Consider the following 25,292-nt stretch of genomic DNA (forward strand, 5'->3'; position numbering starts at 1 on the left):
GAGTCTCTTACGACACTTTATTTTCAAAGATCTGAGCAGAAAGTAGGGCAAAGGGCCATGTAAGCAGTGCTGTGTGGCAAGTGGAATGTACCGGTCTGTGGAGTCGTGGCGCCTAACAGAATCTGATCAGGCGTTGTATGAAGACGAGGACACGCTGCCACCGTGGCCTGTCCAGTTGGTGTGGATAAACTGTCCCGGCTTGGCCAAGAGTTCATAGGTGTGAGCCCCAAAGTAATCGCGCTGAGCCTAGAACACAAGAAATGGTTTGGTTATAGGACAGACGCAGGCACATGACCCTAGGTACCACCCAGGTTAATGTTCACCACCTATTCCAAAAGCTCACCTGGATTAGGTTGGCCGGCAGCATCTCGTGTCTGTATCCATCGTAGAAGGAAAGAGCAGTGGTGAAGCAGGGCATGGGAATGCCTGTCTGGACACCAGTACTGACTGCCCGCCGCCAGGAGTCCTGAGCAAAAAAGCAAAGCCAAAGACTAGTGATTAGCTCACAGAAAAGACAACAGATTTTCATACATAAATGAAAAAGCAGACGCCCCCAGAGCAAAACCCACTGAGACAGAATTCCTGTACCACCCAACTCTGGGCTACATACCTGGCAGTTTTCCACAGCTGACTTAAAGAAGTCATCTAGTAGTAGGTTCTGAAGTCCTGGGTTTCGATCAAACGCATCTTTTATCTTTCCTAGGAATACACTGAAATAATCAAGAGGGAAAACAATCAATAAATCTTAACTAGCAGGCTGAACGCCGGCAGGAAGCAGGGGAAGTAAGTGGGAAGCTGACAGATACCCTCGCGAGGCACGAAGGCACCTGTCCCCCCTCCCCACCAGCTCGCTGTATGTGCCGTGAATACAGACAGCCCAGGTCCCGGGAGGTGAGGGCCGAGGGCACAACCGTGCTCACAGAACTACTTTAGACGGGGCACGGTGGACACTGGAGTTAGAATAACCGACGTGCAGGAAGAAAGTGAGATGTGACCCCTAAACCTGCCTGGTCGCCAGCGTCCCAGCGGGAGGACTCACTGCACCAGTTCCAGGGAAGCTGTCCCCGAGCGCGCCCGAAGACCGCGGCGCTCCCGCACGGCAGGCGGCAGGCCCCCCGACCACTCACCTCCTGATGATGCAGCCCCCCCTCCACATCAGGGCAATGCCGCCATAGTTGAGGGTCCAGCCAAATTCAGTGGCTGCCTGTCTTAGCAGCATAAAGCCCTGAGCATAAGAGATGATCTTGGAAGCATAGAGGGCCTAAAGGAGGGCACAAAGACTCATCAGAGCTGCGGCTGGCCCACGGCTGCCTAATCCACACCCCCCCCGCCCCGCAGTGCAGCTCTAACGAGGACACGGTTTAGCAAAGGCTGCAAATCAGATCAACAGGCAAGGCTGGACTGACCCCACGTCCTCCCCGTGGCCTCGGGGTGTTCTCCCCACCAGTCCCACCCCCGCTGCCACTGCGGGGCGGCACCCCACCTTTCGAATGTCCTCCAGGAATGATTTCTTATCTCCTTCGAACTGGACCTTTTGAGGCCCCTTCAGCTTTTGGCTGGCTTGAATCCTCTCGTCCTTCAGAGATGATAAGCATCGAGCAAAGACCGCTTCTCCTACGTGGGGGGAAGGGGGAGATAACAAGTCACCACAACTCACACGCAGAACCCGAGGAGGAGCACACACGAGCCAGAGAGGACGAGGGAGAAGAGCAAGGGAGCACGAGTCCCAGTTTCTCCACGAGCTGGAAGTCTCAACCTTCCGCCACAAAGGTTAACCTGGATCAGAAAGAACTTTCATAAAAAGTTCTAACGGTTAATTTGAAAATGACAACTCCAAGTCAGTCTTCCAACATAAAGACACGTATTCAACCTCAAAGATCACCATCAACTTCAAAGGGGAATTTTAAGGGGAAAATACGAAGAGCAAAACCACTATTGTTAAGAATTACTCAGTGTTGGTCCACCAGTAAAATTTCAGTTTCATTTGCGAGGACTTTAATTTATAAATGGTCACCAAAGACTTCATTTATTTTCTTTTGAAGCACTAATACTCATCACTTTGAAACAACGAGTACACTGAGACTTCACCCTTCAAAAAACTCCATTTTCTAATTCTTACAGTTTAGTTTTTGCTATGTCCATGGTCACCATTACAGTTTCACAATTTTACTTCATTTGAATAAAAAATATTTCAATTTTTTTTGGGGGGGGGGGCTGTGCTGTGCGGCATGTGCAATCTTAGTGCCCCGACCAGGGATCGGACCCGCGCCCCCTGCAGTGGAAGGTGGATTCTTAACCACTGGACCACCAGGGAAGTCCCCAATATGGTATTTTAATATTAAGATATTACTATCTTAGAAATTATCACTTATAAATGCTTGCCCAATTGACACTTTATATAATTAGAATAAATTAACCATTTTTTCCCCCAACAGACAAAATGAAGTAAAACCTCTGGGACTAACAGAGGACTTTATTTCTGAGGAAAGGGTTCTGGCCATAAACTTGAGAGCAGGTGTCTCCCTGTCCTTGTCCTTGCCTGGCCCTCTGGGCTCCTGCACTGCACACACATGATGACTTAGCATTCCTGGGCGGAAGCTTCACAAGACAAAAGGCAGGAAGAGGCGAGTGTGGCGTAACCCTCGGGGGTTACCTAAAGATTAGCTGGAAGACTCACTTCCCCATTAGTTCAACAAACAAGAATGGCACATAGCCAGGGAGGAAGCCTGCCTGCCATCAGCTTTAGACGGGGCAGGGTGGACACTGGAGTTAGAATAACTGACATGCAGGAAGAAAGTGAGATGTGACTTAGGTAGGCTACAAAGTCTCTGAAACAAGAGAGTAAGACTCCTTTTGAGGCAGTGATGAAAAAACTGCTCCCAGTTATTGTGCCCTTGGGCCCCCGCCCAGGGTAGCACTCAGATTAGCTAAAAAGCAGTCAGCTTCCTTCTCTGCAGAGCTGGACAAAGCAAACTGCTTCCCTCCTTAACTGTGCCTGCAACTACCCAGTCAGCTGTAAACAGAGTCAGGCATAATTAACAGGAAACCAAAGGCGGGAGGAGACTAGGGAGGGAAAGGCAACCTATGTCTGGAAGAGCCAACAAGAAAACTTGTTTTATTACTACAGGGGGAACCATTCTGCCAGGAGCAAAGATCAGCCTTCATTAAGCAGACCAGGAGCCTCCCTTCATTCTCCTTTTCCAATCTTGACAGAATGTATCTATTTTATTCTTAAAGAACCATCATGTAGTTTCGTTAATCCCCTTATCGTTTTTGTTTTATTTCTGCTTTTGATTATTTCCTTCTCTCTACAACTTTTTTTTTTTTTTTTTTCTACAACTTTTTGAGTTTGATGCTTAGCTCATTAAGACAAGATAAAAAACATGGATGGGAAGGATATACACTCACTTCAGGACAGTAGTTTTCTTCTAAAAGAAGAAGGGGAAGGAATTTAGGAAAAGAATATTAAAGGACTGGAAATGCTTAGGTAATATTTTATTCCTCAAATATCTGAGAAAAAAACCTCAGCAAAATAGTAATAAATGTTGAGTACCTAAACTTTTATTATTCTGTGAACTTTTGTATGAAAAATTCCATTACAGTTAGCTTCCCTATTAGAAAGATCTTAGGTCATTGACTATAATTTGATCACTAATGTTAAACCGATCCCCAAAGTCAAACTGGATAAGACAGGTAGTAACTTTTGAATTTCTCTCAAAGAAGAAATGAGTTTTCTCATGACTGACAGAAGGATTATAAAGAAGAGATTCAAAAGCAGCTTCAGCCTCTCTCACACTGTCAACTTATTCAAGTGCAGAAAGAGCAGACCGCACTCGGAAAGCCGACTAGGGTTGAACAGATTCTCTGAGAGATCTGGTAACTCTCAGTTGCCTGAAGGACATCAGGGTCAAAACAGTGAGATGAAAAGGTTCAATCCAAAGCTGAGTGTTACCGATGAGGGTGACGGGGACGCCGTACTCCAGGGCAGAGATGGCGGTCCACTTCCCGGTGCCCTTCTGCCCCGCGCTGTCCCTGATCTTTGGCAGCAGGTGTTTGCCGTCAGTATCTTGGAACCTGAGAATACTGGCTGTGATCTCAATCAGGAATGAGTCCAGCTCTGTCTTATTCCATTCCTCAAAGGCCTGTGTGCAGGATGTGAAAGAAAACAATGTGGGAGAACCTAGGATTATACCGGAGATGCTCCCTTAACGGATTCATCCCTTTCCCATGTAAATATTGGCCGACGCTCACAATCTGCCCAACACCTGAGGCTACCAGGCTCCTGTGCAGGACACCCGAACGCTTCTTCCACCAGCTGAGTGTTATGCTAACCAAGAGTCGGCTGCTTCTGATTTCAACCTGGTCGTGCTGTTTTCTGGTCACCAGGCCAGTGCTTTCCTCAGAGCCAGGTGTCCCCTCACCTCACTTGGGTTTTCGTACAGTCACGTTCCTTGATCACTCGATCTAGAGCAGCCTCTTCCTCCCGTTTACTTTTCTTTATAATAGTGATCACGAACAAGTTTTATATATTCAGTCATTACTGTCTTTCCAAGGTCCGTGAGGGCAGGGACTTTGTTTTTCCCACTAATATATCCCCAACATCCAACAGTGCCTGGTACTCATATTATGTAAACCAATTAAATACGAACACAAAAGGAAAAGCAATGTTTCTATGAAAACTAAGTCAAACTGTTTTGGAAAGAACAATAAAGGCAAGTTGGTGAAACAAAATAAGTGGGGATGACACAATTTTTTTTTTTTTTGGCCACACCACATGGCTTGTGGGATCTTAGTTCCCCAACCAGGGGTTGAACCCAGGCCCTTGGCAGTGAGAGTGCAGAGTCCTAACCACTGGACCACCAGGGAATTCCCAACACAAATTTTAAAATTAGGAGGGAAAAGAATGTAAAACATCTGGAAGGATTCTGCACTGTGTGCCTTGCAAGTGTCTTTAAATCATGTTCCACTTGAAATAACTGAAACTACAAATTCTAGATGATAAGAAAGTTGATTAGAATGCTAATCAGCAGAGCCACACTTAAAAAGGACCTGGCTCTCCATGAAATGATGGGTGATTGAACATACCTTCCTATATTTTCAATTAAAATAAATGTTTGCCTAGTTAATGATGCTGAAGTATTTAGAGAAAACAGTACAAATGTCTGCAGTTTATTTTGAAGTGTATTTTTTAAAAAAGATAAAAATGATAGAGGGATGGACAGATATTCCACAAAGTAAGCAGAGTAAAATGTTAATGGTAGAATCTAGGTTGTGTGTATGTAAGTGATCACTGTCAAATTCTTTCAATTTTGTTGTATGTTTGAACATTTTCAGAATAAAATGTTGGGGGAAATGCTTATGTTTCCCAACTCTGACAACCTTTTTTGAACAGCTAACAGCCAGTCCCACCTGGATCAGAAAAGCGAGCTTCTGCGGCACCTCCCACGTGGGACCATCGGAGGATCAAACGAGACCAGGCGGTTAAGTGACACAGGCCTGACACACAGTCAGGGTCCCTGAGTGGGAGAGACGATTACACCAAGAGTCTCTGGGAACTTCTGGCTTAGTGACTGGCTATCAGATTTTATGGTTCTGTTACTGAGAGCTTCCCTTAGATTAGGCTGAGTCCATCCAGGCCACCAGAATGACCAAGGGAAAAAGAATGAGGAAGGACTTACTGTCACCAACAAAGCCTTCTCACCTGAGCAGCGCTCCCCACCCAGGGCCCGGGACTCACCTCTGCCATCTCCTTGTGCTCCATGCCCAGGACGTCTTTCATCAGGTGGTAGGCCTCGCAGATGAGCTGCATGTCTCCGTACTCTATCCCGTTGTGCACCATCTTCACAAAGTGTCCTGCCCCCTCGTCCCCCACCTGTTAGAGCCACAAGCGCCGAGAGGCCGTCAGGGAGCCAGGAAATACACCAGAGAAGCCCACATCCAGTTCTTTGGCAAGGCTCCCTCCCCATACAAAAAATAACAAATACGAACAAATATTTATAGTATTTTCAAAAAAAGACTCACCATATTAACAACCCAACACAAGCCTCAATCCAGCACGATGCTATTGTAAACTAACTCCAAATTCATTCCTTTAAAGGTTTTTCAAAATCCCCAAATTCACTGTTAAGTACCCACAGGTCTTTAGCCTACATTTTCCATTCTTTCTCATTGTTATTAAAAGTAACTCCCCACTCCCCAGCCCCCTCCCACAAGTAAAAGGAGTCTTCTTTTTCCTGAAGTTATTTTTCTAGCAACCACAGGTGAAAAGAAGCTGGCTAATTAAATCACTTGTACTTTAAACAATATATAAATGTACTGTAGTTGTAATGGCCACCGAGAGATAAATGACCTCAGATGCAAGGTCTGCCCTCAACCTTGTAAGCCCAGAAATGTGTTCTTGCCAGGGTCCCACAACTGACAAGGTACTGATTTCTAATAAAGCTGGCAAGATGTATAAAATCAGAATACCAGTCTGTGAATTTATGATGAGAAATTTAACTATGTACCTTAATGGTTACAAGTGTTAGTCTGATCAACACATTCTGTCCCTGTGGACAAGCTACTTGGGAAGCCAGATTATCTGAAAACTGGTTGGAGGACAAGGAGTCAGAACAAGGAGAGCTCTGCAGTCAGACACTCCCGTCACCATGACAGGGATATGCCTGCCGGTGGGCCAGCGCTGGCAGCACTGCTGGGGTGGACGCTGTCACACTGCCACCCTGACACAGAGACTTCCTCCATCTATGTTTCCATGGCTGGCCTACCCTTTCTGATTTTTTTTTTTTTTTTAATTTATTTTGGCTGCGTTGGGTCTTCGTTGCTGTGCGCGGGCTTTCTCTAGTTGCGGCGAGCGGGGGCTACTCTTCATTGTGGTGCGCGGGCTTCTCATTGCGGTGGCTTCTCTTGTTGTGGAGCACAGGCTCTAGGTGCACAGGCTTCAGTAGTTGTGGCACGCGAGCTCAGTAGTTGTGGCTCGTGGGCTCTAGAGCGCAGGCTCAGTAGCTGTGGCGCACAGGCTTAGCTGCTCCGCGGCATGTGGAATCTTCCCGGACCAGGGCTTGAATCCGTGTCCCCTGCATTGGCAGGCAGACTCCTAACCGCTGCGCCACCAAGGAAGTCCCCCCATTCTGATTTTGACACTTTCTTTGGCCATGAAGTAACATGGCCAATAATACCTTGCTTCACCCCTTCCTTCCTGTAACTTCAAAACTGAGCTAAGGGGTGCCTGCTTTTAGTATCTATACCAGTTTTTTCTTTTCAGTAACCTAAGAGTAAGGCTTGGGGTTATGGAAAGTCAACAGGAGTTGATCAAGATACACAGGCAAGTACTGTTATTTTCCTCAAGATTATGTCCTAAATGTATCTAAAAAGAAGTTACTGTCACTGTACTTTTTTTTTTTTTTTTTACCGTAGCAATGTATTGTCAAGGAACAAAAGCTCCCTTCCCAATCCTTCACACTAGTGAGAAAATTACTCAGTCTTCTAAATCACAGCACCAGCGTCTCTCAATGCTAAGCAGGTTCTGACTGAACTCAGTGACCACTGGTTAGAACGTGAGGAGCGGCTTAGTCACCAGGCACTGTCAGGCCCGGGGGGAGGCCTCCCCTTATCCCCCGTGGGCCCAAGTCCTCATTTCTTCTCTACCTTTTATCTCATATAAAACAAAACTAACATCATAAAAATGGCACGTAGAGTAAAATGCAAGGGGATCAGGAGCTAAAGAGAACTTGGAGGTCATCCAGTCCAACCCCCATATTTGACAGATGAGAAAACTGAAGCCCATGGAAGAAAATGACTTGCCTAATGTCACACCGCTAGTCAATGGAGAGCCAGAACGACAACTCAGGTCTCCCCTACCTAGTGTTTTTTTTTCATCCATGGGATGGACTGAGGCTGTAACAAGGGATAAAATTTATTTTACCAGCAACACAAAATATAGGAAGGGAAAGAATGTGCCTCGGCCTCCTTCACATTCAGTGAGGGCGAAGAGCTGCAGCTTACTCTGTTCTAAGCACACAATACCTACCCAAGGGAGCAAACTCCACTTTTGATTCTGACATTCTCTCTCTTTTTTTTTTCTTCCCCCACCCCCTTGACATTCTTTCTTTCTTTTTCTTTTCTTTTTGTTTTTTTTGGCCACGCCATGCGGCTTGCAGGATCTTAGTTCCTCAAGCAGGGATTGAACCGAGGCCACGGCGGTAGGAGTGCAGAGTCCTAACCACTGGACCACCAGGCAACTCCCCTGACATTCTTTCTTTAGCCATGAAGTAACATGGAGAAAAAAATCTTACTTCATCTCATCCTTCCTGTTCCTTTTTTAAGGAATCCATATTTTAGATGAATTGAGAAGGGCTGCTTTTAATATCAACCTCCAATTAAGATACAAGGACATGTACAATTGACGCATTTTCGGCATCGGCTGTGCTAGCGACGTAAACATTGAGGAGCTTATGTCACAAAGCAAACCGCTGGGACCACGGTGATCCTTGCTCTGCACCTGGTCATGTCGATGCCCGTGGCGCCAACTGGCTTCAGGGGGGCCCACAACGTACCCAGTCACAGCAGGGTTCTCCAGTCCCCACTTTTGCAGCGATGCCCTGGAAGATGGCCTTGATGTGGGGCCTGTAGGAAGGAAGTGGGTGGTTCAGCTGCTGACAAGGGGAGGCCTGGGTCTCCACGAAATTCTCAAGGACTCCCCCCCGCCCCCCAACTGTTTCCTTTCTAGCGGGCAGTGGAAGTGCCCACAAAAAAGTAATGAATAAGCTAAGTCCGCAAGGTAAATCAGTCAGAGGCTGCAGACGATCTGATTTGAGACAGGAGACAAAAAGGCTGGGTAAGAGGGTCAGCAAAGCCCCAGAAGAAATTTCTATTGCACTATCAGGAGAAGCTGTGATTCCAAGCCGTTCCTGTAGCGACTGCTTCTGTTAGTCTGGATGTATGTTATCAAGCACAGCAGGATTCTGGGCAGACAGAACCATGCAACATTTCCAAGAGCTACATTCCTTATCATCCAGAGAAAAAGCAACTGTTCTTCATTCCTTCCACGCCTCCCCTAGGAGTACAGGGTAACTCCTGACGCCGTTCCCTACTGTTCTCCTCACTTTTGACCAATAAAGCCTTCTTCACAAAAGGGTTTTGGTACAGACACAAAACCTCACAGGGCTGCAAAGTGAACGCTCAGGAGGAGGGGGCTAGGGTAGCTACATCTTAAGCTTTTAGAGCTTCCCTGAACTTTGACTATTTCAGATAAAAGTACCATTTCTGCTTCTAACAGGTCAGTGTGAGAAAATGTATTAATGAGAACTAGAGCACCTCTGTATATCAGACTTTTTCATGTGTATTGTCTGCATTTGTAACAGCCCACTTAGCGGTACCCCAAAATAAATATTTTTAAGTTTTTGAGAAGCAGGAAGGCCTCTATTTCTAGACTTTAACATACTGAAGAGAATCCCCAGACTTAATCATTAGGGAGGTAATTAAAAGACTAATCTTCCCCAGTCAACCCCTCACCTTTGGGGATTAGGTTTGATCACTCCTTACTTTAATGCCTAATGTAAGTTTAGAATAATCGGAAACCAAACTCACTCGGAAAAGTGCGTTACCTTCCCACGTCTCCCCCACAAGGATCCTTCCTCTTCTATTCCTTTCTCCTCTGCTCCATCTCTCTACCATCCTCTATCTGGCTTTCTCTCTTCCTGCAGTCTCAGCAGCGGTGTGTCCCTCAGTCTACATTATGTATAATTAATTACTTGCATCTTTTCATTTTAATCCTCTATCCCGCTCATCACCCCCAGCCTATGCCTTATACAGCCCTCCTGCTACATCGCCACCAAAGCATCCCCCCTTCTGCGGCCAACCCTTTCTCTTATACACAGCACAGTGAGCAGTGTAAAATTCGTTTTTTCCCGAGTCAAATAAAAATTTTCCACCTCATTCCCTGGGACGAAAGAGGCCCTGTCTGATTTTGCCGTTACTCACAATGGTTAAATACACCACATACGGGCTGAAGAGGCAGACCTTGCTCCTAAGTCCAGACAGTGCACAGGACGTTATCTGAGCTGCCTCGTTAAAGCCTCTAAACCCTTGAAGCCTATTTAGAACTTCCATTATTGGTACGAGAGGAAATAACAGAAGAAAAAAGGAAAGGAGGAACAGGCACACGCGTTACGTCAAAGCCACAAAATGTATACATAAATATTTCCAGCATCTCCCATCTCCAACACTGACTGCACAGAGGAGATCGGGTGGCAGAACTGCTCACAGCTCACCCGTTCTCAAGGTTCAGGCTCCCTGTGCCGACGCAAGGGTGGTGCCTTTGGTACTCACCAAGCCTCTTTGTTCCCTCCTGGCATAAGTGATGGGCCATACCGGGCCCCGTCCTCTCCACCACTAACTCCGCTCCCCACAAACAAGATTCCCTTGGCCTTGAGGTCTCGACACCGTCTCTACATGAGAGAAAAAGAATTTCATCATGCTTCCCTAAAATCAGTTTCTCCCACTGAATGAGAAGAGGTATAAGACAGGTATGGAGATCCCACAATTGACTTAAATGACCCAAGGATCCACGAATAACCTGGTCATTCAAGAAATTTAATCCCCTTTCTGACTTACTAATCCCCTCTGTTTGGGAATTAAAAAAAAAAAATCCATGGAAGTTTAAGATGGCTACCCTGTCCTCAAAGGGAAATAATAAAGCTAAACATACATTCTCATTTTACAGGAAAAGACCTTGTACAGTAAGACTCAATGAAGAGTTGGTTTAATACAAGCATGACTTATGACTATTTGACACGTAGATGATACAGGGACTTCTCCCAGCACACGAGACCATCAGCACAGAGGGGCTCACCCACGTTGCACACTGATGTATCACGGAGTGGCGGGACAGGAAGGGAAGATTAAGCATAAACGCCCAGGCTGCCGTATCTAAGCAGCAGTCATTCTTTTGAGTTATGTGTGTGACCAATGAGAACCTCATCCATCAGGTATGTCTTGATGGCCAATCCCAAAAGAGCACCACAGAAAGACGTCTACTCTTCTGTCACATGTGCAATGCTGGTACTTTTTTCTAGAATGTTCTCAAAACCTGGAAGAATGTGAACTGAAGAATGCTTACCGTGGTATCCCTATATTCAGAATTTCCTCCATCAATGATGATGTCACCAGTGTCCAACAAGGGTACCTGTAACCAGACACCAGCATTAAGGAGGACCAAAAAAATGAAAGACAAAAATAAACATACCTTGACCAATTAAAGCAAACAAGAATTTATCCCAAATAAACCCTGTCTGAAAGTATACATATATTATTTAATCTTCAACAATCCTCTCTGGGGCTAGAGCTAGACCTTATTTAAAAGCTCAGGGCTAGCAAACACAGTCAGAACTCTCCACAACCGAAATAATTCTTTTTAACTAAGATTTTTACAACAAACAAAACCTACTTGGAAAATTGTGTTTCCAATGTGTACCACCTGCCTGATTTTTATTCCCAGATTGGATTAGCTCTAAAAGACCTATAAAATCTCTGCCTAGAACAGAGTAGGGGTCCAGTAAATATCAAATGGTTTTGTGTATGAATAAACAATTTGATCACCACCACTTGGAGATGGCAGCAAGAGACCAGGCCTTGAACAAAAGTATCTTCCTACGCCACACCAATCAGGCTGGCTCTATTACTGTATTCATTATTCAATCTCCCCCAACAAGGCTCCAGGTAACATTACTTAATATTGTCCTATGCTGAAGAGTACTCTACCATTTTTCAGTCCATTCTGTCTGTAGCTGACCATAGGCAGCTTGGCATCTTACTACACAAAAAGTCTGGTGTGTCCTTTATCGCAACGTTCTTCCTTTCTAGGTCTTTTTTTTTTTAACGGTAGCATACTGGTTACAAATTCCTCTCCCTGTACAAACAACCCCACTGGTAACATTACTCCTCTGGGAAAGGAATGTTCATCCCTTTCCTTTGTTTATTGTTACAACACTTCTCACAACAAAACATTTCTTCCAAATGGCTAATGCCTTGGTTTTTTCAGAGCTGATACTGTAGAACTGTTTTTGAGTATCTATGGGGTTGGCCAGAAAGTTCTTCTGATTAAAGAATACGTTGTTCAATAAAGTTCTTGGTGAAGATAAAAAATGTCTTTTATGTTTACTTAAAACCGAACGCGTTGGCCAACCCAATAAATAAATTATTCCCACTGATTCTCCTTCACCCATCTGCATTTTTTTCTTCCTGAAGGAAAAGCACCCCAAGGCTGCAGGGCACTGGCAATGAGGTTGTCTCCATTTACTGACGGTGAGGGCAATCCTCCTGCTTAATACAGTGTGATCTTCCCCCAGAGGTATGCTGAGGAAAGGGGCCCTAGAGGCGTCCCCCCAGAAGCTTACAGCAACAGCGCTTTGACCAGAAGCTGCCGGGCACGCTCCCTGGGGAAAAGGCAGCTGTCCCTTCGGCCCCTCCTCTCCCGCAGACACCCCAGTGGGGGAGTGGCCATCAGGCCTCCGGTGAGAACAAGTTGGGGAGAGTACAGATGGCGGTGACCACGAACAAATGGGTCCACTATCCCCTGGCCCTGAGGTGGCGGAAAGCCTAAATAAGGGGTCAGACTACAATGTGCCAAAGAACCAAGATCAGCACCTCCGTGACGCAAACGCCCCCTCAGCTGATGATCAGAGACCAGAACTGCACTGAGGCAGACACCTGCCACAGCACGGCCAGCACCACCCAGGTGCCTACTTTCTTCTTCCAAAAAAAGATACATTTGCTAGGACTCCCTAAGGGGATCTCTTGTCATTTATATTAAATGATACAACAATTTGAGAATTGTTGCTTTATAGGAATACTGAGAAAGATGAACTCTATTTCTAAATTTGGACAGTAAGGTTTAATAGTGACTAGCACTAAACATTCATAATACACAATCAAAACTATAAGTTTTTCTTTTGAATATCAAAGACAGAGCTCACTGAGATTACTACTGTTTCTCTTCTGGTTGATAATGAATTCTTATGGACGTGTCTCTTGTTGTCCTCAGAATTTTATACACTAAGAATTATTACCACTTGAGGGTATGTTGTTACTTAATTGGTGCCAGTCAAGTTAACCAACACTGAGACTTTTAAGCAACATTTTGTCAGAACTGAGCAGATCATATCCAGAAATTGAAAAGGGACAAAATTTCTTAAGCAAAAAGAAGTGAGGGACTTCCCTGGGGGTCCAGTGGTTAAGAATCCGCCTTCCAATGCAGGGGATGCGGGTTCGATCCCTGGTTGGAGAGCTAAGATCCCACATACCGCAAGGCAACTAAGCCTGCACGCTCTATAGCCTGCGCGCCAGAACGGAAGACCCCGCGTGCCGCAACTAAGACCCGACGCAGACAAAAAAAAAAAAAAAAAAAAAAAAAGTGAAATAGCTAAAGGAAGGGAACGAGAGATGTTCTGTCACACGAGTAGCGGCGGGGAGAGAGCTGGCCTCACCAATTTTTTAATGAAATCATCGACGGCCTGACCAGCCTTCACAAGCAGAATGATCCGCCGAGGCTTCTTCAGCTTGGAGACCATCTCCTCCAAGGAGTGCGCACCAACCACCTTGGTGCCCTTCGCCTCATTGGCCAAGAAATCATCAACTTTGGAGACCGTCCTATTAAAAGCACAGACCTAGAAGGACAAAAGGCCTGATCAGGAGATCTGGGACACACAAGACCTTCAGACTGAGGACCAAGTGACAAGGGAATTTCTATGCAGCCCAAGGTTTTGGGGAGGTAGGACCCTGATTCTACCTTTTCCCCACCCAAGTGCTGACTGATCACCGTAAAGTTAATTTTAATAGGATGAAAAGGCACAGAACTGAATATAGGCAAATGTCAACTGCCCAAAACTTATCAGGCTAGACAGAGTCTGTCGCTATTTGGTTAGGACTCAAATCTGGGAACAAGCTAGTTCCAGACTGTTATCTTCTGTCACTGATAATCCTTGTATCTAAGCCAGTTTAGTATTCACACCCCAACGTCTCACCAGATCCCATTAGGCAATAAAGTCAGAAATCTATACTCCCAGCGGGATTTCTCCTCCTTAGGATACCAACAGGTTTATTCAAGGCTGCAGAACTGACAGAATCTGCAGATACATTTAGCAGGACTCTTCTTCCTCAGAGAATTGTGGAGCTGCCCCTCCCACACCCACATGTAAAGTGGTGCTTCTCGATCTCTTGCAAAAATGTCCTAAGCAGCAACAGAGCACATATAAAGAGAACCATGTTCCAGCTTATATGGGATCTTCGGAATCAGAACGGTCACCAGCACTCAGACTAAGGCAACAAGAACCCCTAAGGGAAGAGTGTGCCCCTCCTAACTTACCACAAAGCCGTGGTCGTTCATGTTCAAAATTAAGTTCTGGCCCATGACAGCCAGTCCAATCAGGGCAATGTCAGCTCTGAAAGACGGCAAAAGGAACAAAGGAAACTGTCAGTTGCATTTAATTCATTCCAAGTCAGGGACCCAGAGCTTTCTAGCTTTTGCTGTGATTGATAACTCGTCTTAACTTTCCTCTAACCCCCTCCTCCCTTTTGCACTTTAGATCCCGGGCTTGCAGCTTTCCGTGAAACTCCAGGCGGGCCACCCCGCTCTGCCACTTCACGGGTCCTCATGTTCTCCTGGGCCAACCAAACATGCCCGCAGGAGGGGGTCCACGGCACGAAGCCTCTTCTGCACTCTAGCCGAGCTGCTGACGACTCGTCCCAGGCCTCCCGCCTCCCACAGCCGGGCCGTCCAGCGGCCCGGGCTTCCCGCGGCCACGCCTGTCCCTTCCCCTCCCGCCCTTCCTTGGAACCGGATCCGCCTGCGCCGCCGCGAGGGGCAGAGGGGCTGGGTCCGAGGAAAGGCGAGGCCGCGGGGCTGGCTCGGGGTCCGGGGCTCCGGGCGCCACGAGGCCGGGCTCAGGCGACCCCCGGGGCGAGGCGACGTCTGGGGCGACTCCGGCCTCCGCGTCGGCCCTCGGAAAATTCCCCGGCCGCCCGCGGGCGGCCACTCACTGGGCCATGGCGGCGGCGGCGGCAGAGCGGGCTGGACCGAAGAGAGCCGGCGATCAGCGAACGCGCGACGCGGACGACCGGGACTGAATCCCTCTCCGGCTCGCCTCCCGAGGCCCAGGCCGCGGCTTTCCAGCGCCGGCCAATCGCAAGGAAGGGGCGGAGCCACGTAGCCACGCCATTGGTCCGCCCCGGCGCCTGTTAGACCACCTGAGGCAAATGGACCCGCCCACTTCTAGGGCTGGCTCAGGAGAGCGCCGAGCACATCGATGCCATCTTCCCAAAGAGCGCGGGGGCGTGGCGCAGGCGCGGGACGCGGGGAAAGGTGGAGGGGGCCGGGCTCTGGCTCGGGGCAAAGGACACTGAGGGCCTGGGCTCTGCTCCGCGGCTCGGGGCGGAAGGGTGGTGGCTCACGTCGGGCCGCGCTTTCTAGTGTAGCGGGCACTTGGACGCCTGTTGTCCAAGGGTCCATCACGTCTTCCTCCCGTCGCTGCGGTGCACTCTGGGGTTGACGCGTGAAATTGCCCCACCCGGGCAGGGTCCGAGGTGTATTCTTGTCCGTGGGCACGTGTGATGGGTGCCAGGAAATGTTGCTCCTCACCATGACCTTGTGTGGGAGACCTTTTTGCAGGTGGAGAAACAGGCGCAGAGAGAGCAGGCGGGGAATGTCCTTGCAGGGGTGCGATGGGGCCAGGCTTTGGAGGTCGTGTCACTGAACCCCTTCCCGTACAGCTGAGGAACTAGAGGCGACGTGCTGGTGAATGGCGGTCCAGGGCATGAAATACGCATCTCCCACGTGCACGGTCCACAGTGCACGAGGCATCTTAACTCTCAGCCCTGAACCCTGCCGCCTCTGGTGCAGATGCTTGTGAACAAGGCTTAGCTCCTCCGGTGCGTTTTAGGGTTTTTGCTTTCTGTGAACGCTTCATGTCACCTAACAGTGCCTTGCACATAGTAAGTGCTCAACAGATGTTACATTACTAGAGTCACTGCAGCTAGTTAACGCTAGTTAGTGGCCCAGTTGTGACCGATTCAAGGCCAAGGCTATTTCCATCCTGTGCACCAATTGCACAGGTTACTTTGTAACATAGGTTTTAACAGATACTGTTATAGCTTCCATGTAAGCAAATGCCCCACTATAGCCGGGTTTTTTGCGTTTTTTTGTGTGTGTTAATTAAATCACAATATTTTTAAAGTGCAATTGTGGAATCTTACTTTGAAATTTAAAAGCAATATCTAGTACAGTCCACTTTATCCAGTATGTAAGTATTCTACATTAGGGTTTCTCCACTAGAGACATTCTTTATGCAATTTGTTCTTTTCCTTGAGTTGCTTCCACATTTGCCTCTTTTGCACCAGCCAGACCTTACACTCCTGAGGGTATAGTTTTTCTTTTCTTTTTTATGCTCCCATTGCCTGGCCCGACACTCATGAGCTGTGGATGACTCACTGCACAGATACCCGGGGGGGCCAAGCTTAGCACACAACTTCCTCCTGTGGGCAAGGGAGGTCCCTGCCCCATGGGTTCCGTCCTTCACTTCTTCTTGCTTCTGCTGTGTGCAGAAATGTATGGCTGTAAGCAAGCCTAATATTTATTTTAAAGCTGTAAGCGAGGTGCCCAGCTGCCCTCAGCACTTCCCTGAATGGGAAAGTGAGTAGGGAGATGTGAACCGATAAGCCAGGCAAGCCAGAGAGCAGGCGCTGACTGCCACCGCGAGCCCTGCACTGAGACCTGGGCCTTAATCCCAACTCTACCGAAACAGGTCACTTGGTAGCTTTGGATGAACCAGGCTGGCAGGAATCTTGGAGCTCTCCCAGCCCGGTGTCCCCAAACTCCAGTGTGCAAGGAGGCTTATTAAATGTGAATTCTGATACCACAGGTCTGGGATAGGCCAGATGTGCATTTTATCAGGACCCCCCAGGTGATTCTGAGTGCTAGAGGAAACAATTCTCAAAGGGTGGTCAGGGGGCTTCCCTGGTGGCGCAGTGGTTAAGAATCCACCTGCCAATGCAGGGGACACGGGTTCAAGCCCTGGTCCTAGAAGATCCCACATGCTGCAGAGTAACTAAACCCGTGTGCCACAACTACTGAGCCTGCGCTCTAGAGCCTGCGAGTCATAACTACTGAGCCCACGTGCCACAAGTACTGAGCCTGCGCACCTAGAGCCTGTGCTCCGCAACGAGAAGCCACCACAGTGAGAAGCCCGCACGCTGCAACGAAGAATAGCCCCCCCTCGCTGCAACTAGAGAAAACCCGCACACAGCAACGAAGACCCAACGCAGCCAAAAATAAATAATTTTTTTTTTTTAAAAAGGGGGTGGTCAGGACCTCTGGAAGCCCCTGCAGGGGAAGTGGAGACAAAGCTATTTCCATGGTACCAGTAAGACGTTATTTGCCTTCTTCATTCTCCTTCTCTCACAAGAGTACAGTGGAGTTTTCCAGAGACTACATCACATGTGATACGGAACAGATTAAATGTAGAAGCAGATATGAGAATCCAGCTGTCTTAAGCTGTAGGACATTAGAGAGATTTACAAAATTGTCAAACAATTCCACTCATCTCGCTGCATTTCCTTTTGTTTTGGGAAACTGTTATTCCGAAGTTTAATTTTTAAAATGGTAAATAATAATAGACATAACTCACATAAACAAAAGCTCTTCGGGTCCTCAATAATTTTTAAGCGTGTAAAGGGGTCCTGACATCAACCAGGTTTGAGAGCCACTGATCTAGCCCAACTCATATTTTAGGGATGAGGAAATTGGGGCTCAGAGAGCCGCGACTTGCTGAGTCACATAGTGACAGACACTAGAACTACCTTGTGGGATGGATTGGATGCTCTCCAAGTCCCTCTCAATAAAACCTGGGACTGGGAGACAGCCTCAGTGGCCGGATAGTACGTTGTCCCAGAAGTCAGATCAGATGGCTTCTCAAATGATCTGGAGTGTCTTTCTTGGAAGCTGCTTGCTGGAGAGGGAAAAGCAATGGGTTTTGGTGTCAACGCTGGCTTTAGCTGGCTCCAGTTCCATTTCTTTCTAACTGTGCAACTGGGGCAAGTTATCGAATCTCAGAGTTTCCTCATGTGTGAAACAGGAATGACAAAGATCTCACAGGGTAGCTCTAGGGTTAAATGAAGCCAGTGGGACTTGTGTCTAGTACTTAGTACTCATACATTAGTTTCTACCTTTTTTTATGAAAGGGACTCAGAAAGGAGAGACATAAACCATAGTGGAAAATAGGACTGACAAAAAATTTCTCCCAGCTTCCTTGTGAAAGCTTCTGGGGAGAGAGAGGTAGAAGAACACGTTTGCAGCTTCTTGCCATGCTCCTGAGTAGTTCCCATAGATCAAGCTCAGCTGGTGCGAAAATGGTCCGTTACTTGAATTGTCTGCTGTCGGAAAAATTCCTACTTGACGACACGCCTGTGCATTTCACAGTGTCTATCTTCCTGATCCAGATACATCATCCCAGGCATCTTCTCCTCTTCCCCATAGTCATGACCTCTGTTCTACACCCCTTTAGGGCACCAGCACATCCTATTAAAAGTGCTTTTTTCTCCCCAGAGGATCCCAATACAGTGTCTGGGAACATGCGCTCAGTCTGAGCTTGGTCCACAGGGCTGACCAATGTGACCAACTTGACCAGAGTGGTGAAACAGCCCTTTCTCTGCTAGATCTCCAGCCCAGATGATACATTTTACTTTCAAATTCAAGCACCACAGTCCTTTTTTTCACAATACACAACAGTGTGAGACAAGGACTCACCTCTGTCCTCTTCCCTTAGGCTATGTTACAGACACTGAATTACTTTCTGGTTCCACAACAGGGCCTGGGTCACTGTTTTGCCTGCTCTTGTCCTTGTTACCTCCCACTGCCTTGCAGTCCTTGCTCACAGTTTCCTCTCTTTTCCCAGCATGACTTGGATGCCTCCCCCGACGTGCCCACAGCACTGGGCTTGTTGCTGCCTTCGTTTCTATCTCCCTCACTGTGCCATCAATCTGAAAGGACAGGGACCATGTCTATCTCCTTCCTAAGTGTATTTCTATCACCTTCCGATGCTCTGCACATAACAGATGGCCACTAACTGTTGCTGTCCAATGACAGTTTTGTAAAAGGGGCACCATTCAAGCCAGTTGGTCTGGGACAGTCCTTGTTCACACCTGTCTTCTTGCATAGTTTTTTTTTTTTTTAATTTTATTTTTTTTTATTTATTTATTTTTGGCTGTGTTGGGTCTTCGTTTCTGTGCGAGGGCTTTCTCTAGTTGTGGCGAGCGGGGGCCACTCTTCATCGCGGTGCGAGGGCCTTTCACCGTCACGGCCTTTCTTGATGCAGGGCACAGGCTCCAGACGCGCAGGCTCAGTAGTTGTGGCTCACGGGCCCATTTGCTCCGCGGCATGTGGGATCTTCCCAGACCAGGGCTCGAACCTGTGTCCCCTGCATTGGCAGGCAGATTCTCAACCACTGCGCCACCAGGGAAGCCCTTCTTGCATAGTTTTAATAGCAATCCTTTTCACTCTCAAAATTGTTCTGGCTTGAATGATAAATTATGTTGGTATGCTAGTTTAAAATGGTATTATTTTTTCATAGCACTGTACATAAAGAAAAAAGATTGAAGTATAATTTATATGCCAACGATTTCATACATTATAAAAGTGTACAGTTGGATGATTTTTAGTTAATTTATACTGTTGTGTAACCATCACCACAATCCTTTTTAGAACACTTTCATCACCCCAAAAGTTTCCAACACGCCACAAAAGTGCCTGTTTGTAGTCAATCTCTGCTCCCACCCCAGCCCCAGAAACCTGTGATCTATTTAATGTCTGCACAGTTTTGCTTATTCCTAGAAATAAATGGAATAATATGTAATTTTTGTGTCTGGCTTCTTTCACTTGGCATAATGTTTTTGAGACTTATCCATATCATTGTATTTATGAGTAGTACATTCCTTTTTATTGCTGAGTCATATTTCATTGTGCATAATTTTGTTTATCCTTTTATCTGTTGGCTATTTGGATTGTTCTAGGTTGGGCATTAAAGAATAAATAATTGTTTTGAACATTCATGCACAAATCATTGTGTGGGCACATATTTTCATTTCTCTTGGGTAGATACTTGGGAGTGAAATTGCTGGGTTATATGCTAAGTGTATGTTTAACTTTTTAAGAACTGCTAATCTATTTTTGAAGTGGCTATACCCTTTCCCACAAGCAGTGTACAAGGGTTCTACTTTCTCCACATTCTCGCCAACGCTTGATACTATCTATGATTATAGCCATCCTAGTGGGTGTGAAGTAGGATCTCATCGTGGTTTTAATTTGCATTTCCCTAATAAGGGTGAACACATTTTCAAGTGCTTACTAGCTACTCACATATCTTCTTTGGTGAGACCTCCATTCAAATCTTTTGCTTGTCCACTTAAATATTAGAATAGACTTATATTTATAGAAAAGTTTCTCAGTTCAGAAAGTTCCCTTATATAGCCCTCACCTTTCCCTTATTGTTAACATCTTGACACTACCATGGTATATTTGTCACAACCAAGAAACCAACATTGGTGTTAATACTATTAACTAAACTCCAGACTTATTATTGTAAGTACCACTTTCCCACTAATGCACTTCTCCTGTTCTGCTTCCATCCAGAACATTATGTCATCATGTCTCTTTAGTTTCCTCTGATCTAGGACAATTTCTTGTCTTTTCTTGTTTTTTATGACCTTAACAATTCTTAATTCTAGGTCCTTTGCTATTTCCATATACATTTTAGAGTCAGTTTGTTAATTTCTACACAAGATGCCCCTAGGATTTTATAGGGAGGGCGCTGAATCTGTAGATTATTTGGGGGAGAACTGCCATCTCCATTGATTTAGATCTTCTTTGCTTCAGCAACGTTTCGTAGTCTGAGTGTATAGGCTTCGCACTTCTTTCGTTAGACGTATTCCAAAGCAACTTTTGTCTTACTGTGGACAGAATTTTCCTAATTTCATTTTCAGATTGTTCATTATTGGTATACAGAAACACCTAATATATGTATGTTGATCTTCTGTTTGGAGACTTTGTTACCTGCAATCATGTCATCTGTGAATAAACACAATTTTACTTCTTCCTTTCCAATCTGAATGCCTTTTATTTTCTTTGCCAGTGGTAGTGGCATTTTGGGATGTTTAGTCTATTTCACGTGTAATGTATACTGTCGATACGGTTGGATATATGGGTCCATTTTGCTATGTTTTCTATGTCTCATGTCTTCCTTGTTCCTTTGTTCTCTTTTTACTGCTCTGTTAATTTGTATGTGTGTGTACTACCTTAATCCTCAGGTTGATTTTTTCCCCTCTAGGTTGATTTTTTAACTATATCTTGAGTTATTTTCTTAGTGGTTGTCTAGGGATTACAATATGCATCTTTAATTTATTACAATGTACTTCAGCTTAATATTGAACATTTCTGGTAAATATAGAAACTTTACTACAATACAGCTCCATTTTCTCGCTGTCCCTTTTTGCTATTACTGTCATGTATTTTTTATCTGTATATTGTCAGCCCAATAACATGTTATAATTACTAGTTCAAACAATCTTAAATTTTTTTTAAGAGAAAAAATATAAAGTGTCTTATATTTAATCATGCATTTATCATTCCAGAGATCTTCATCCTCTTTCAGAGACTGGATTTCGTACTTCAGCCTTGTGGCAAATGAGAGAAACTCAGAATCAGAAAATGCAGAGAGTAGCTTCAAAGAGGGCAAACAGAGCAGAACCTCCCCAAACTCCTGCCATCCTCCAGGGGCTAACAATCTGCAGGATCCTTGACTGCAGGGCACCACCTCCCGTGTGTCCTGCTTCCTTCCCCGTATCAAAATAAGCTAATGCTTATGGAAGTTCCTTGGGAATTTCAAGTACTGTACGATTTAAGATACCATTATTAATATTGTCTAATTTGAAACAAGAAACTCAGCTCAGGGAAGTTGACTTTCTCAGCTAATTAGTGGCAGAACTGAACTTTAACCCAAGTCGACTAGGGCTGAGCCCAGCACTCTTTCCTAATCAGATTAGCAGGCCATAATTATGCAAACTCACAGAGACATATTTTCACAGAGAAATTGGGTATATCTGTATGTTAGAGACGTTTAGTTGACTTTAAGTGGAAAGGTAAGTTGAAATGAACTCTCAACGACTAGTTTGGGAGACCAAACAGCACTTGTAATAATTTTACAGGTAGAACTTTACACAATTGCTTTCTTCAAGATGGACTTTGTACCTCTCATAACTTTCAACTTTTTTGCAACTATTTCCATTTTCTGTGACACTTGGTTACAAGGAAAACCTACCATCAGATTTTGCTGCAGGAACAAATTGATTGCTCTAGTCTGAGATTTGGCAAAGGAGAAATTATGCTGAGTCAATGTGACTAAACATCTGGACACACCCAAGTTACCACTGCAAAGCATCATTTTAGGCAAACATGTTTAAATATCTAATCAAACAGCCAATAATTTTTTCTTCTATTATTAATGGTACATGCTACACGGCCTTCTCATTTCTTTGTTAAAGTGCTAACAACCAGCAAAAAATACTGCTTCCCAGCATGGTTGGAAAGCTACAGCAAACTGGCTTAAGGAGAGCAGGGCTGGGACAAAGGCAACTCTCCCCAGAGATGAATGGGGTAAAGCCAGGGCTGGCTGGGGCCAGAGCTTCATGCTGACCTTTAGTTTTTAGAAAACCCTCAAATTCTTGGCTTTTAATGCTTAAGTCAACTCACATTACTATTCACCTTAACAATTTTTTGCCTTGCTCTAATTCCCCAAATCCCAAATCAAAGCCTGGGCAGGAAGTCTACAAAAATCACCCTTCTCTGCAAACCTCCCAAGGCTGAATCCCTTGTTTGACTTACATAAGAGGGTGTGTAAGTAACATACTAGCTGGGGCAGTTTGAAAATCCTGGCTCTGACCCTCACTTGCTGTATAATTCCTGCAACTGAACTCAAATGGCTTGTTTGCAGAGTGGGTAGGAAGAGCGATTTTGAAAAAACCCAGAGATCATATGTTCTAACGCCAGAGTGTACGCGTGTGATGTGCTCAGAAAAGCTAGAAATTTAAGACTGTGCAGAGACCAGAAGTTTCTTTTTTTCTCGGCCATGCCACGCGACATGCACGATCTTAGTTCCCCAACCAGGGGTTGAATCCACGCCTCCTGCGATGGAAGTGCGGAGTCTTGTCCACTGGACCGCCAGGGGAGTCCCCCAGAAGTTTCTAAAACCAAAAGTGGAATGACAAGAAAAATCAGATATAAAAGTAATGCATTAAATAAACATATACCGTTCCACGGGACCTCCTGATGTTCTATACTGTCAGCTTTGCAAGAGCCATGGTGACGACGTGACCCTGGATGAGGCCCAGATGTAAGGGACAACCCGCTTTATAAGAACTAATGCAGTTCAAACAAAAAGTCCAATGCAGTTCAGGAAGACATGGCCTAGAGTTGACCAATGAGTCTCAGGGAAAAACCAATGACCAGGAGGCCCTGCGAAGGCTCCTGTCACTTAGCTCTCTGCCTGGGGGCTGCCTACAACTTGGTGTCGCCTCCTGGTACCGCAGATCAACAGCACTGCTCCCCCAGGACCCGGGGCTGAACTCCCCTCTCATGCCCCTCCAAGCCCGCCGGCCACCTCCAGGGGATCACGCCAGCAAACTCTCTGTTCTGGTCTCGTCCCACCGTCAGGTTTTCCCTTCTAGTGCATTCATCCCCATCAGCAGACACACATGCTGGGCTATCGCCTTCCTTTAAAATAAAAACCTCTCCCTGACCTCTTGCCCCTCCCCCCCCTATTACTCACTCAACCTCTTCTCCTCCCACTTTCCCTGGCACCTACTCTGGGTAGGCTTTCTTCTGCACCACTCATGAAGATGCTCTACTCGCCGACGACCTCGCCAGAGCAGAGGCACTCCTGATGTCTCCTCCCATGTGAAGTGAGCTCTGTTACTGGAACATTCCTGCTTCCGCCAGCCCCTCACAGAGGGCCAGGAGAGAAACGAAACTGCCCGAGTTTGGGAGGAGCCCCTGGCATGGCCAGCCTGACCACTTCTTCCCTCTCTCTGGGGACCTCGGCTGCCATCAGGGAACCTCTTGGTTCACATGGAAGCTTATGAGAAATGCAGGGTCTCAGGCCCCACCCAAGGCCTCCTCAGCCAGAATCTGCACATAGTATGACCCACAGCACAGGGGAATCTTACGCACATTAAAGTTCAAGATGCACTGCTCCCGGCCCTCTAGTCCTGAGGCTCGGTATTAGGGAATTCATTTACCCACAGACATAAGCCACATTCTCTAATCATAGCTTTAACAGTAACGAAGGTGATATTTCGATCTTCTATCTGCCTTATTATTAGTTGGCTCTGAAATTGGGAAAAAGTGATGGCATTCACTGGCTCCCTCCAACTTCCTAGACCTCCCTGTTGCCAAAACCTGTGGTCACTGCTCAGTTCTTATTTTAACCCGTCAGCTGCTTTTGACACGGTTATCACTTCCTCCATCTTCAAACACTTCCTTAACTTCATTGCCAAATACCACGCTCTCCTCACAGCCACCTCTCCTGGTCCTTGCTGTCATCCTCTCTTCCTACTGCTCCAGGCCGCAGAGCCCTTGGTTCTCACAGCTACTCGCTCCCCAGATCTCCCCACCTCTTGCCTTTATTGTCACCTTCATGTGACAGTTCCCAAATGTGTCTCCAGCCCCCACCTCTCCCCCTGAATGCAACTGCCTCGTGGACCAGACATGCAGGTGAACACGGCCACAACCAAGTCCTCTACTCAGAACCACCCCTCAGCTCTTCTAGAACCTCCCAGCCTCCGTCACCCTAGGGAACCGCAAGGCCGTCCTGTTTGCTCAGACACACGTACCGGGAGTTTCCATCCTCCTTTTCTCGACATGCAGTCCCTCGCAGACTCTGAGTTCTAACAGTGAAACGTGGCCTGAATCTGGCCCTTTCTCCCCGAATCTACTGCGCTAGTCCGAGCCTCCATCCTCCCCCCGGGACGCTGTGGCAACAACTTCCCGTTTGGCCCCCTTTCCTCCACGTGTCCCCCATCTCTACACACACAGGCTGCTCTCCACCCAGCCATCTGAATGGTCTTTTAAAACACAAATAAGATCATGGGACTTATCTTCTCAAAACCCACCCTTGGTTCCTGTTTCCCTCTAATGAAATTAGTTATCTAAGCCCTAAAAAACACCTGGTCTCTGGCTACCTCCTTACTCCACGCCT

At 46.4% G+C, this 25,292-nt stretch overlaps 1 protein-coding gene across 1 annotated transcript; it reads right to left on the reverse strand.

The window, feature by feature from the left end:
* Positions 1-15,188, reverse strand: PGD (phosphogluconate dehydrogenase). The gene is made up of 13 exons (XM_082352991.1): positions 15,034-15,188; positions 14,360-14,435; positions 13,482-13,661; positions 11,117-11,182; positions 10,327-10,445; positions 8,553-8,622; positions 5,738-5,872; positions 3,953-4,142; positions 1,484-1,614; positions 1,128-1,261; positions 611-710; positions 344-466; positions 1-246 (listed from the first exon to the last, which is right to left on the reverse strand). The coding sequence occupies exons 1-13, from the start codon at positions 15,039-15,041 to the stop codon at positions 127-129; spliced, it is 1,452 nt and encodes a 483-aa protein (XP_082209117.1). The 5' UTR covers positions 15,042-15,188; the 3' UTR covers positions 1-126.
* Positions 15,189-25,292: the final 10,104 nt, after the last annotated feature.

Source organism: Balaenoptera borealis (genome assembly GCF_965194805.1).
Source record: "Balaenoptera borealis genome assembly, chromosome: 1".
In the NCBI taxonomy this organism is placed as follows: domain Eukaryota; kingdom Metazoa; phylum Chordata; class Mammalia; order Artiodactyla; family Balaenopteridae; genus Balaenoptera; species Balaenoptera borealis.

Excerpts from the sequence above, each read along its gene's own strand:
- PGD (XM_082352991.1), bottom strand. Across the intron at positions 8,623-10,326 it reads GGAGGGAACAAAGAGGCTTG|GCCCCACATCAAGGCCATCT; the intron begins GTGAGTACCAAA and ends TCCTTCCTACAG. Across the intron at positions 711-1,127 it reads GGGGGCTGCATCATCAGGAG|TGTATTCCTAGGAAAGATAA; the intron begins GTGAGTGGTCGG and ends TGATTATTTCAG.